Below are 14,156 nucleotides of genomic sequence, written 5' to 3' on the forward strand. Positions count from 1 at the left end.
ACCTGCACATGACACATTTTTAGTTCAAGGAGAAAGAAAAATAACATGTACATCAGCATTTTTATTTTACCTGAGATTCTGAAGGCCACATGTAGAACAGTTCAATGTATAACCTATAATTAGAACTGGTAACAACTCCCAGCTCTTTTACTAGGTTTGTGCAATTTCTCTGCACCCTGTTCTCACCAGGAAAAGGAGACTGCCCAGTGTTTAAAAGATGAAGTAATACATCTTAAACATATATTATCTAACACATAACTGCATTCTCCCTCCTAAAGCTATCAATATTAAATTAGCAAAATAAAGGTGCTCACTAATAAGAAAAGATATCATCAAGCATTTACTCACAGGAAGCTTCAGGGTCAGCTCTGTCAGGAGATACTTCTTGATCAGCATCTTCTTCCCCAAACAACTGGCTATAATTTGAAAGTAGTAAATATTTACGTGCAACAAAATAGTCTGAACAAATGTTTACTTTTCCAATTTTCTTCACAAACAGCTAATTTACTTTTTCCTCTAAAATATATTTTTATTGTTTTCAGAGAGGAAGGGAAAGAAAGAGAGAGAGATAGAAACAGCAATGAGAATCATTGACCGCTACCTCCTGCACATCCCCTATTGGGGATTGAGCCCCCAACCCAGGCATGTGCCCTGGACCGGAATTGACCCCGGACCCTTCAATCCGCTGGCCGACGCTCTATCCATTGAACCAAACCAGCTAGGGCACAAACAGCTAATTTAGAATAACCCAAATCTTTAGTAAGGATGAAGAACAAATAATTGATAAATACTATGTAAAGTAAAAATATTAATCTATTGACAGCTTTCATCTTAATTTCAACTCCAACACAAGCAACGCCAAATTTTCATAGATCTATATTCATTCCTGTCAGCTAGGCTCTGCAAATTCATGTTAAAAATCTTTTATCAGCCCTGACCGGTTTGGCTCAGTGGATAGAGCATCAGCCTGCGGACTCAAGGGTCCCAGGTTCGATTCCGGTCAAGGGCATGTACCTTGGTTGCGGGCACATCCCCGGTGGGGAGTGTGCGGGAGTCTCCTGGTCCATTTTTCTCTCATCAATGTTTCTAACTCTCTATCTCTCTCCCTTCCTCTCTGTAAAAAATCAATAAAAAAATATATTTTAAAAAAAAAAATCTTTTATCGGGCCCTGGCCAACAGCTCAGTTGGTTAGAGTGTCATCCAGATATGCTGAGGTTGTAGGTTCGATCTCAGGGTACATACAAGAGTCAACCAACAAACGCATAAATAAGTGGAACAACAAATCAATGTCTCTCTCTAAAAAAAATCAATTAAAAATTTTTGATCATGCCGAGACCAGTTTGGCTCAGTGGATAGAGCATCGGCTTGCGGACTGAGGGGTCCCAGGTTCGATTCCGGTCAGGGGCGTGTGCCTGGGTTGCGGGCACATCCCCAGTGGGAGATGTGCAGGAGGGAGCTGATCGATGTTTCTCTCTCATCGATGTTTCTAACTTTCTATATCTCTCACTTCCTCTCTGCAAAGAATCAATAAAATATATTAAGAAAAAATTTTTGATCAAGAGACAGGTGAGGAACTTTTACATTCCAAGTTGGCCACAATAATGTTTGTGAAGTATATCTACAACTAGTGTTCAACAAACATCATCCCCCTCCCCCCCCCGCTATGTGTCAGGTGCTGCTCTAGGTGCAGGAAATGCAGCAGTGAATAAAACATTTTTTTAATGGTACTATGCATCATTACTACTAAAGAGTCTTAAGGAACTATATAAATAGTAAGCTTCAATTCTCTTTTGTTAATTATCCTAAAAACTGTTTAATTTGCCCTAACCGGTTTGGCTCAGTGGATAGAGTGTCAGCCTGCGGACTGAAAGGTCCCAGGTTCGATTCAGGTCAAGGGCATGTATCTTGGTTGTGGGCACATCCCCAGTAGGGGTGTGCAGGAGGCAGCTGATCAATGTGTATCTCTCTCATCCATGCTTCTAACTCTCTATCCCTCTCCCTTCCTCTCTGTAAAAAATCACTAAAATATATTTTAAAAAAGAAAAGGGACATTAGGTAAAAATGAAGAAAATTTAAATAAACTATGGATTCTAGTTAATAATGTATCATATTGGTTCATTAACTGTTACACATGTATCATACTAATGTGAGATGTTAGTAGAGGAAATTGGGTATGAGAACTCTACTACAATCTTCTCAATTTTTCTGTAAATCTAAAACTCTTCTAAAATGTAAAGTCTATTGCCTGGCTGGCGTGGCTCAGTTGGTTAGGGTGTCATCCCGTAAACTGAAAGCTCTAAGATTCAATTATCCCAGTCAGGGCACATGCCTGGGTTGCAGGTTCTAACCCTGGTCATGTTTCTCTCTCCTTCCCTCCCCATTCCTCCATCTCTAAAATCAATTAACATATCCTTGGGTGAGAATTAAAATAAATAAATAAAATTAAAAGGTAAAATCTACTAAAAGAAGTGTTTGCCAAATAAACAAAACAGTAGTATTTTGTGAAATTTCACCATTATACCATTATGTGTACTTCTCTGAGTGCATTTATACTAAACCTTAATCAAAAAATAAATAACACCAGTGTCTGCTATAGGTTTCTAGAAGATATCTTTTATTAAGTTGATAAAGTCTCTTTTTATTGTACTAAGAATTTTTGTAATTAAAAGGTGTATGCTAAATTTTATCAGATAACTTTCTACATTGTTTCCCTTTAATTTTTTTAATCCTCACCTGAGGATATGTTTATATTGATTTTTTCTTTTTTTTGAGAGAGGAAGGGAGAGAAACATCGACTGGTTGCCTCCCATATGTGCCCTGATGGGGGACTGAACCTGCAACCTAGATATGTGCCCTAAATGGCAATCAAACCTGCACCTTTTGATATATGGGATGAGGCTCCAACTAAACTGAGCCACCCAGCAGGGTTAATTTCTCTTTAATTTTTTAATGAAGTGAATGACACAAAGATTTTTCTAGTGTCAAACCACATTTGCATTACTGGAATAAATGCAACTTGTAAGTCTAAATTTGTATGCTAATTTTTTGTACAGAATTTTTGCATCTACATTTATGAATGAGAATGTCTTATAATTTTCCTTTTATCCCATAATGGCCTTAATTAGTTTTGGTATCTAAAGCATAATATCTCCATAACCTGAACTAAGTATTTAATCTTTAAAAAAATTTCTCTCTAAAAAGAAAAATTTATCTCTAGCCCAGCCAGCATGGCTCAGTGGTTGAGCATCAGCCTATGAACCAGTAGGTCACAGTTCAATTCTCAGCCAGGGCACATGCTCAGGATGCGGGCTCAACCCCCAGTGTGTACAGGAGACAGCCACACTGATTCTCTTTTATCATTGATGTTTCTCTCTCTCTCCCCCTCTTCCTTCTTTTCTGAAATCAATAAATTTATATTTTTAAAAAAGTTTTTGTATTTTTGCCCTGGCTGGTGTGGCTCAAGTGGTTGGAGCGTCATCCCATACACCGAAAGGTTGCGTGTTCGATTCCCATATATGAAAAATTTCTCTGGAAGAGTTTATGTAAGATTAGAATGGCCCTTGCCAGCATTGCTCAGTGGTTAAGAGCATAGGCCTGTGTACCGGAGGGTCTTAGGTTTGATACCTGGGTTGCAGGTCCAATCCTCACCTCTCCCAGCCCCTCCCACACACACCCATTGTGGCAAATGTTGGAGGCAACCAATTGATGTGTCTGTCACATCGATGTTTCTCTCTCTCCTCCCTCCCCTCTTCTCTCTCTAAAAAAGGAAAAAATTCAATGGAAAAAATATCTTCATTGGGCGAGAATTAACAACAAAACGCATATCTCCATAATATTAGAATGAAATAGTCCTTGCACATTTAGTGGGAAAGACCTGTAAATTCAGAGATTTGGTGCATTTTCAGAATTTAAATGATTAAATTATCTTAAGACATAGGACTATCTGGGCTTTCTACTTTTTTAATCAGTTTTGTAATGTGTTTTCTTTTTAAATAAATTTATCCAGATTATTACAGTTTTATATGTACTGACATTGTCTTCTCTTATCATTTCCATTCTGTGCTGAGATTACATTCCCCATTTAGTTATTGCTCCTTTTTAAGATCAAACTTGTCAATTTTCTTCTTTTTGCTCATATCTCAGTTATAGCCTTCCTTCTAATTTATTCTGTGGTTCTATTCTAACATAAGTTGGATCCTTACCTCATTAATGTTCACCTTTCTCCATGTAAGTTAAGGCTGTAACTTTTCTTTCAACTACCACATTCAAAGCATCCTACAGGTTTCAGATGTAGTATTTTCACTATCATTACAAACTATTTTTAACTTCCGTTTCTTTTTAATCAATGAGGTTTTTATGTTTGTATATCCCCAAAATACATAGATTTGTATTCATTTAGTTACATGTCTTTCTCCAGTATCACACCAAGTTCACTGCATAAAACAGGCATGCAATAAATATTGGCTGAATTTAATCCAAGAACTATCACAACGAAGCTATTAAAGTGTCCCTTCACCACATTTAAAATAACATTCAGGCCTAGCTGGGTTTGCTCAGTGGATAGAGCATAAGTCCGCAGATGGAAGGGTTCAATTCCGGCCAATGGCAAGTACCTCAGTTGCAGGCCCTAGTCAGGGCCCGTGCAGGGTACAACCAATGGATGTGTTTCTCTCACATTGCTGTTTCTCTCTCTGGGTCTCTCCTCCTCCCTTCCACTCTAAAAAAAATCAATGGAAAAATATCCTCGGGTGAGGATTAACTCTCCCCCCGACCCTCCCGCAAAAAAAATTTCACCATTAGTACAATCTCTCCAACACTTTAAATAAAAAATCACCCCATTTTCTAGCATCCGTACTAAAAATATACCCAGAAATATACATATATTCTTACTTGAACAAATACTTTGCCCAAACAATGCAATGAATAGGTTCTGAAGGTGTGTTACGAATTGTACAGCCAGGAAAAGTTCTCTGAGTTGGTTTGGGATGACATTCATAACATTCAGTCACACCCTGCAAAGTCAGAATGTGAGAAAAACAGTTACCCCACGAGGGTAGTTTCTCAATAAGATAATATTATCACAACCATTTCATTCATTCATCTCCCTTTCAACTTAATTGTATACTGTCAAGGAAATTTTAAAATATCAGTGACTACAAAACCCTTACACTTTACAGAGAAGGAATTATAATATAAAAGCTAATTGAATCAAGCACAGTCACAGCTAAAACTAAGCCATCTCCAATATCACAGGGTTCCTCTGGCGCCTGGACCAGTGACCCCTTACAACAGTAAAATAAAAATTACCAAACCTAAAATATCAAATATGGGAATTTTATCTTGATTACACCAAAGAGAAAGATTACTACTAGAAAGACAAACAGCTTTCCAACAACTCTCTCAAAGTTGTGAAACTCAATTACTTAAATATTATTCATAGCCTTACCTTAAAAATTAAATGAACTAAAAGTAATTATATATTTCAAGACCTATCATCCAGATACATGGAAAAATACTAGATATTATCAAACAAAATAGAAATATTCTTCATTTTGTTGACAGGGTTACCTTTTAAGTTACACTGTAAGAAATCCCTAGAAGTCTACAGCACCCGAGATAATTTTTCAAAACCACCAAATGAATATTTTTCCTCTCAGCCATTTTCAACCTCAGTTTTAATACATATTAGTATCTCAGAATCATGGTAATGAGAAGTACCTTTCAAATAATGCTTAAAGAACCAAAACCTGCAAATAGTGTTTTAATATTAATTACAGCAGCTCCAGAGTTTTCCCCATAATACCATTTCCAGAGCCCTTCCAATATGCTTTATTGGAGGCAGTCATATGGAGGCAGTTATTTCCCATTTCACAGCTAAGAAAAAAAGAACTGTCTTGACATCATCAGATTTGAAGGCCTCCACTGATTTCATTAAATCCAATACACTTTGATATTACAAGTCTGCAGAATAATCTTCTATAATAATAAAAGCGTAATATGCTAATTAGGCCGGACATCCTAATGGACAAAGCTGGTGCTGGCAGCCAGGGGAAGGAAGGACTACTCTTGCATGAATTTTATGCATTGGGCCTCTAGTACTAAATAAGCTTCCAGGAGTAATTGTGACAATTAAAACAAAGTAGAACCAGAATTTTCAAGATAGGTAAACTGCCAAATAATACATAAAAACAGCAAATTTCAAGTAGAGTGTAATTTCATTTAGTTTCAAAATCTGTAAAATCATTCTTCAAATGTATTTATGTTTAGGTCCTTGAAAGAATTAAAAGAAAAAAGATGTGAACAGCAAATGAATCACAACGCTGAGATTTTATAAAATTGGGTTATGAGTATATGAGTACACTGATATTTGCTGTTATTCTCTAGTTTTATCAAAACATTTGAAACATTTCAAATACACCAAAAATATTTTTAAGCATACTCTTCAGATCTATATATGCAGACTTTTTTTACACAAAAAGTCACTTTTTAGAAGCCTGATTTACTATATATCAACTATAACATGATATGCTTCAGGTCTACAAAGAATTTTTAAAGTCAAGTTTATTAGGCTTACCAGTCTACAGATTTTAATATACAAGTTATATGACCCAAAGTAGCAAAAATAAAAAGATATATCCTCTTTTGGAGTACCTTTATGGCATCCTAAATTTTATAGGGGCACAAAATTCCTTATGTCCTGGATCCTGACCAGCCCATATCATATAAATCCAAAGTCTACATCTTTGAGTTCCCAAATAAGGATCTATAAAGTATATTAAAAAAGTTCTTTACCTTTTTGATAGTAGTCACTTGCCCAAGATAACCAGCAGTTCCACTCTCAATAAGAGGGACGTCAGCTGCCAGACACATCCTATTAACATGGTTGCGGGCAGCTGGAAGAAAAATACTCGTTAGCAGGACTTTATGGGGGAAAAGAAGAAATTAATTAATCTTTAACTAGGTTGACATTTACCCAAACTATTTCTTATTGCTTTTATTTTACATGCAATTTCTTTATTTTTTTTTTTTTAAAAAAGTGTATTTTTATTGATTTTAGAAAGGAAGAGAGAGGGAGTTAGAAACATCAATGATGGAGAATCATTGATCAGCTGCCTCCTGCACAACCCGCACTTGGGCTCAAGCCCGCAGCCCGGGAATGTGCCCTGACCAGGAATCGAACTGTGAACTCCTGGTTCATAGGTCAACACTCAACCACTGAGCCACACCACAAAAGTTGGGCCTTTTAAAAAATATATATATTTTTATTGATTTCAGAGAGGAAGGGAGAAGGAGAAAGAGACAGAAATATCAATGATGAGCCCTGGTAGGTTTTCTCAGTGGTTAGAGTGTCAGCCCGTGGATGGTTCAATTCCTGGTCTAGGGCACGTACCTCAGTTGCAGGTTCCCCAGCCCCAATAGGGGCACATGCAGGAGGCAACCAATCAATGTGTCTCTCTCACGTCCATGTTTCTCTCTCTCTTTTTCTCCACTTCTTCCCACTCCTTCTCCTCTCTCTAGGAATCAAGTGAAAAATATCCTAGAATGAGGATTAAAAAAAAGAAACATCAATGATGAGAATCATTCATCAGCTGCCTGCTGCACTCCCCCTACTGTGGATCGAGCCCGCAACCATGTTAATAGGATGTGCCCTGACTAGGAATCAATCCGAGATCTCCTGGTTCATAGGTTGATACTCAACTACTGAGGCACATCAGCCGGGTTACGTGCAATTTTCTGACAGCTATGACCAGAATAATACAACTGTTACAGACATTTAAGATACATTCACTAGTAAAATTTCAAACGTAAGGAATTTATATCATAAATTTATTCCAGGAAAAGTACCCCTATATCTATTTTTTAAATTCCAAAGTGCCTTTTTTTTTCCTCCCGGTTTTTTTTTTTATATTTTATTGATTTTTTACAGAGAGGAAGGGAGAGAGATAGTTAGAAACATCGATGAGAGAGAAACATCAATCAGCTGCCTCCTGCACATCTCCCACTGGGGATGTGCCCGCAACCCAGGTACATGCCCTTGACCGGAATCGAACCTGGGACCCTTCAGTCCACAAGCCGACGCTCTATCCACTGAGCCAAACCGGTTTCGGCTGGAACCAGTTTTAATTAAAATTACAATCATTTGTCAAGACTTAAGCCTGATCATACTTCCGCTTTAAATTCTAACTCATAAGAAAATATTTTCATTAATTCTAAATGTGTAAACACCCTTGTTATGGGGGAAGAAAAATACTTAGAAATTAAAAGTATTAAAATAATCTCACCTCTGTTATCTAAAGCATTCATAACCAATATAAATTGTCGAAAAAATTCCACATTATAGTCGGGGCTACAAAGCAAAACAAAAAAAGGTCAACAAAACAACTGGCCTTACATATAGGATCTTCACACAAGGTCCTAAAAAGCACTATTACTATATTAAATAGTGCAAAAATAACTGATATAATTAGGGCTCTCTACCATTTACATAGGTTTGACTTTTTCTAAACACCATAAGTGGATTTTAAAGAAATTACTGCCCCCTAATCCCTATGACTACACATCCTTTTTGGCAGCTACCTAGGGCACAAGAGCAGGATCTCCAACTAGCAGAAAGATGGCATGACCTCACTAGTCCCACCAGGCCTTCTCTGGGCACCAAGTGCCTGGGAACATACAAAGAACACATTCCCAGGCTCTGCCTGGCCTCTGGCTTCACCTCACATGGTTAGGATCAGGCAGGGTTCAGGCCCCTAGAGTCCCTGCTTTTAGCAGCATTGGGAAAATAACACAGGGTAAGGGGGTTACAGGGCTATAGGAAGGCTTGTAGAGCAAACATCCAGAGAATAAAAGGCTGGAAATACAAATTCCCTGAGAAAGTATAAAACTTCCTCTAATTCCAGGCCTCAAATAAGAACTTATTTTTAATACTGAGTTACATAACTATAGGTAAAGAATTGAGGCCCTATGGCCTGACACCTCCAAAATGTTATATTTACTCTATCTTTACTAAGATCAGAACATATTTATATACTGTTAAAACTACTGCTCCATCACAAATTCCTAGGGTTATGTTACAGAAATCACAATCCTAAAAAATGAATTATGTCGGGAAGGAACCTTTTAAACTGAAATCAATCAGAATGAGAGCAATATATTTAGAAAAATCGGAATCATCACATAAAAGGATTTATCATCATTTAGAATATATTTTTCTTTAAAACAAGGTAAGATCCTTATATTGTTTCCAAGTAAATTATTTATTGAAAGTATTAAAATATATTACCTCTTATCTAAATCATTCAAATCATATATATAAACTTATTACAAGAATGCCATTCAACTTATGTGGGCACAAACTATCACATTCTAATTATTCTAGAAAAGTCATTTTTTAAAAAAGCAGACTGACTTCAAGCTCACATATTTGGCTAGTAAAAATACCTTATACTTTAATAAAACTTTAAAAATTCACAACAAACAATTTTGCAACGTAATAATTAGAGCATACTTCATGATGCTGTCATGGTAGGCTATGATATTAGCTTTCGGGTAAAACTGCAGTACACTTTCTTTGGCAACCTGGAAAAACAAATAACACTAAATTACTAATTTACTAAATTAATACAACATTTTTATCTGTATTTGAAATATTTTTATGGCTGACAATACTGTTATTTCACCTGACATAATCTTATATTAAAAACTAAAGAAATATTAAAATGTTATAAAATTTCATTAAAATTAAGCTACGTACACATATTTATAAACAGTAGGACTGCCCCACGCCTATATATAATTCTACAAGAATGACAAGCATCAGAAAAAATATAAAATATAGTAAAGAAGTGTCATTCATTCCTTCAACAAATATTTACTGAGCATCTTCTATGTACCAGGATCTGTACAAGGCACTGGTGAGCAAAAATGACATTAATCAAATAACCATCTAGATAAATATAACTACAAAGTATGATAAATGATACTCAGAAAAAGTAGAGGTTGTTATGAAGAACTGGTCTGGTCCAAGAGGTTTGGGCGAGTACCCCTAGAGAAGAAAGCCAAATAGAGAAAAGCGTGGGAGCCTGCCAAAGGGGCTGGGAAAAGATACTTTACGACCCTGAATCAAAATGGAACACTCAAGGAACTAAAGGTCAGGGTGGCAAGAACCTCAAGGGAGGCTGTCTCCTATAAAAAGAGACAACAGCATAAGCCAATACAGGGGCAGCCAACCTCTAGGGCAGTGGTTCTCAACCCGTGGGTTGCGACCCACAAGGGTCGCCTAAGACCATCGGAAAACACATATATAATTACATATTGTTTTTGTGATTAATCACTATGCTTTAATTATGTCCAATGTGTAACAATGAAATTGGGGGTCACCACAACACGAGGAACTGTATTAAAGGGTCGCAGCATTAAGAAGGTTGAGAACCACTGCTGTACGGATTGTAGGAACAGGAGGTTTGTCCTAAGCAATCAATCAGAAATTTAAATCAGAAAGGGACACCATTTAAGATTTGGTAGAGCACTTCCATTTCCTCTGTAGACACTTCCACTCCCCCTATAGAGGGCATCTTTAGTTCTTTTCTCTCTCTCTCTCTCTCTCTCTCTCTCTCTCTCTCTCTCTCTCTCTCACACACACACACACACACACACACACACACACACACACACGGTTGCGGGCAGCTGGAAGAAAAATACTAGTTAGCAGGACTTTATGGGGGAAAAGAAGAAATTAATTAACCTTTAACTAGGTTGACATTTACCCAAACTATTTATTGCTTTTAGTTTACATGCAATTTCTTTCCTTTTTCCTTCTTTTTATTCTTAACAATCCCTCAGCTACAAAGAGATATTGCTTCCCCATACTCTTCTTAGTAGAATACAAATTAATCTGATATCATAAATAGAAAATCCATTAAAGGATAGAATATATAAACGGAGAAATAGAAATGGTATGAGAAATTACCTGGGCCTTTGATCTTCCAACATGTTTCTTTTGAAACAAAAACTGCCTGTTGAGGTTGCTGACATCAATAGTATCCAGATCAATCTACAAATACATAAAACCCAGATAAATCACAAATTTTCTGGTATGTTTGAGCAGTATCACTATTCTCAGCATCCATAACCCAGAACTTTTGATATTTGCGACATTTAGTGGAGAAAATGCTTTTTTACAAATACCAAAATTCTTAAAACCGATAACTTAATGCACAACTTGAGATAACTTTCTCAAAAATTTTTTTAGAAAGTATTTTTTTTTTCTTTTGTTCAATCATCCTAGCAAATGTTAGTAACTCAGATGGTTAGAGCATCGTGGCAGTAGGCCAGGGTTTCAGATTCCATCCCAGGTCAGGGCACATACAAGAATCAACCAGTGAGCTCTGGCCAGTGTTTCCAATGGTTAGAGCGCTCAAGCATACAAGAGTTTTGGATTCCATTACCGGTCAAGGGCACGGGTTTGCAGGATTCCTGGCAACCAGGGCCTGTGCAGGAGGCAACCAATCATGTGTCTCTCTCACATTGACATTTCTGTTTCTTTCTCCCCTTCCATTCTCTCTCTCTCTCTCTAAAAAAAAAAAAAAAATCAATGGAAAAGATATCCTCCAGTGAGGATTAACAACAAAAAATAATCAACAGTGAATGTTTAAATAAGTAAAACCAATGGGTGTTTTTCTATATCTCCCTCTCCCTTCCTCTCTCTAAAAATCAATAAGCAAATTTAGAAATAAAAAGTTCCATATTGAAAATGCATTATAGTTTTGGGCAGTGTTGCTCAGTTAAGAGTGTTATTGGCCCCTGCACAAGGGATCTCAGGTTCAATTCCCTGTCAAGGGAAACATCACATGAATGTTTTCTCTCCTCCTCCTCCCTCCCTTCCATGCTCTCTAAAAATCAATTGAAAAAAAAATCCTCCAAGTGTGAGGATTAATAAAAAACAATATATAATTAATCTCTATTAATCTAATTAGTCTTTCAAAACCACATATTAGATTTAACTGCCTTTTTTCTTTTTTTAATGTATTTTATTGATTTTTTACAGAGAGGAAAGGAGAGGTAAAGAATAGAGAGCCAGAAACATCCATGAGAGAGAAACATCCATCAGCTGCCTCCTGCATATCCCGCATTGGGGATGTGCCCGAAACCAAGGTACCTGCCCTTGACCAGAATCGAACCTGGGACCCTTCAGTATACAGGCCGACGCTCTATCCACTGAGCCAAACCGGTCAGGGCTGCCTTTGTTTTCTTAAGTGATACCTGACAAATTGTTTTTGCTATTTCTTTAATTCAAAAGTCTTCACACATGCAAATACCATTTTTAAAAGTATATTTTTATTGATTTCAGAGAGGAAGGGAGAAGGACAGAGAGATAGAAACATCAATGATAAGAATCATTGATGGGATCGGATACACAACCCCGGCATGTTCATAGGTCGATGCACAACCACTGAGCCACCTCAGCCAGCCCCCACAATATCATTTATAATTATTTCCTGAGAGCTGTAAGAAAAATCTCTACACAAGATTTTTTTCTAATTATATTTTTATTGATTTCAGAGAGGAAGGGAGAGGGAGAGAGATTTAGAAACATCAATGAGAATCATCGATCTCATCTGCTGCCTCCTGCACACCCCGCATTGGGGATCAAGCCCGCAACCCGGGCTTGCGCCCTTGGTTGGAATCAAACACGGGACCCTTCAGTCCGCAGCCCTTCGCTCTACCCACTGAGCCAAACCAGCTGGGGCTCAACACAAGATTTTAAATGTGTTGTTTTCAGCCTTATCTAACTGCTGCTCCGAACTAAATATTAAGGGGGAAAAAAGTAAATATTAAGGATGAAAATGACTAAAGCCATTTTCATTCCATTTCAATAAATTTATATGAAGAGAAATCAAATGTTCTAATTGTGAAACATCTTAACGGATTTGGTTATAATTTGTGAAAATCATCAAAACACAAACAACCAAACAATTTTTTATTTGTATGTTCAAAATTTACTACAAAACTTTGAATAAAAAATTTTCCCGCCGCCGAACCGGTTTGGCTCAGTGGCTAGAGCGTCAGCCTGCGGACTCAAGGGTCCCAGGTTCGATTCCGGTCAAGGGCATGTACCTGGGTTGCGGGCACATCCCCACTGCGGGGCGTGCAGGAGGCAGCTGATCCATGTTTCTCTCACATCGATGTTTCTAACTCTCTATCCCTCTCCCTTCCTCTCTGTAAAAAATCAATAAAATATATTACAAAAAAATTTTTTCCCACAAAAACTGGCTGGCAGTTCAAACCCAGGCTATAAAGGATCAGCATGTATTTCTCAGGTGTCTATTACCAAACGGTTCTTTCAAATATGTGTCACTGTTGGTCGGGTAAGGCACAGCCATACTGGGATTTGTGGTACAGAAGAGAGTGGGAAGAAAAGCCCTATAAAAAGCCCAAGGGAACATGCTTGAATTGTGTCCCCATCACTCATTATCAGCTCCGTCAGCCACCTCTACTGTTTCTTTTTTCATTCCAAGTTCTCATTACATCTTAAGACACCTTTAAACTCACATCCAACTCCAGGAAACAGCTCTAATCTCTAAAAAGTTCACTGTAACAGAAATACCTAGACTTAAAGTCAGTCACTGCAAACCAACGCAAACGTTAAGATCCTAACCAACATCTCTGAGGAAATAAGCAAGTGTATTGTCTATGGTAAGAGTCACGCAGACGGACCCAGAACGGAAAAGCATGAGGCCGAAAGTCTTGCCACTTGCTTCGTGACCAAGGCAGACTGCTAAGCGTCACTGCAGCTCACTGCTGTTCCCTGAAATCTGTTGACTGTGGTGGCAACTGCGCTCGCAGCCTCCGGTGGTAGGAAGATTAAAGCGCTAACGCGGTAAGGCCCTCGGGTCCCCTCAGGCTCGGGACCGGCGCTCCGTGAGCAACGAGACCGCCACCCTCCGCTCTGGACCCCCGTTTCTGGCTTAAACAGTCACAACCTGCACTAGAAACGCCTCCCAGTAAAGCTAGGAATTGCTCTAAAGCTAAACGACAAGAAAGAGGCCGCTTCTCCCCTCGAGAAACGCCACAAATCGGCGCTGCCCGGGAAGCGGAGGCCGGCCCCGCGGGACGCCCGGAAGACCGGGCCCGCGGCCTCACAGCCTCCCCCGCA

The 14,156-nt window shown here is 38.1% G+C and overlaps 1 protein-coding gene across 1 annotated transcript in view; it reads right to left on the reverse strand.

Moving 5' to 3' along the window:
* The window catches only part of UBA2 (ubiquitin like modifier activating enzyme 2), a 41,891-nt gene extending 30,808 nt beyond the window's left edge, over positions 1 to 11,083 (reverse strand). The window contains exons 1-6 of the mRNA XM_006762162.2: positions 10,971 to 11,083; positions 9,510 to 9,580; positions 8,284 to 8,348; positions 6,794 to 6,894; positions 4,892 to 5,013; positions 349 to 416 (exon numbers count right to left, since the gene is read on the reverse strand). Coding sequence (XP_006762225.1) covers positions 349 to 416; positions 4,892 to 5,013; positions 6,794 to 6,894; positions 8,284 to 8,348; positions 9,510 to 9,514 — 361 coding nt within the window. The 5' untranslated portion in view covers positions 9,515 to 9,580; positions 10,971 to 11,083. The remainder of the gene's footprint in view (positions 1 to 348; positions 417 to 4,891; positions 5,014 to 6,793; positions 6,895 to 8,283; positions 8,349 to 9,509; positions 9,581 to 10,970) is intronic.
* Between the last annotated feature and the right edge of the window lie 3,073 nt (positions 11,084 to 14,156).

The sequence above is a fragment of the Myotis davidii genome, unplaced genomic scaffold (assembly GCF_000327345.1).
Source record: "Myotis davidii unplaced genomic scaffold, ASM32734v1 scaffold77, whole genome shotgun sequence".
Lineage (NCBI taxonomy): Eukaryota > Metazoa > Chordata > Mammalia > Chiroptera > Vespertilionidae > Myotis > Myotis davidii.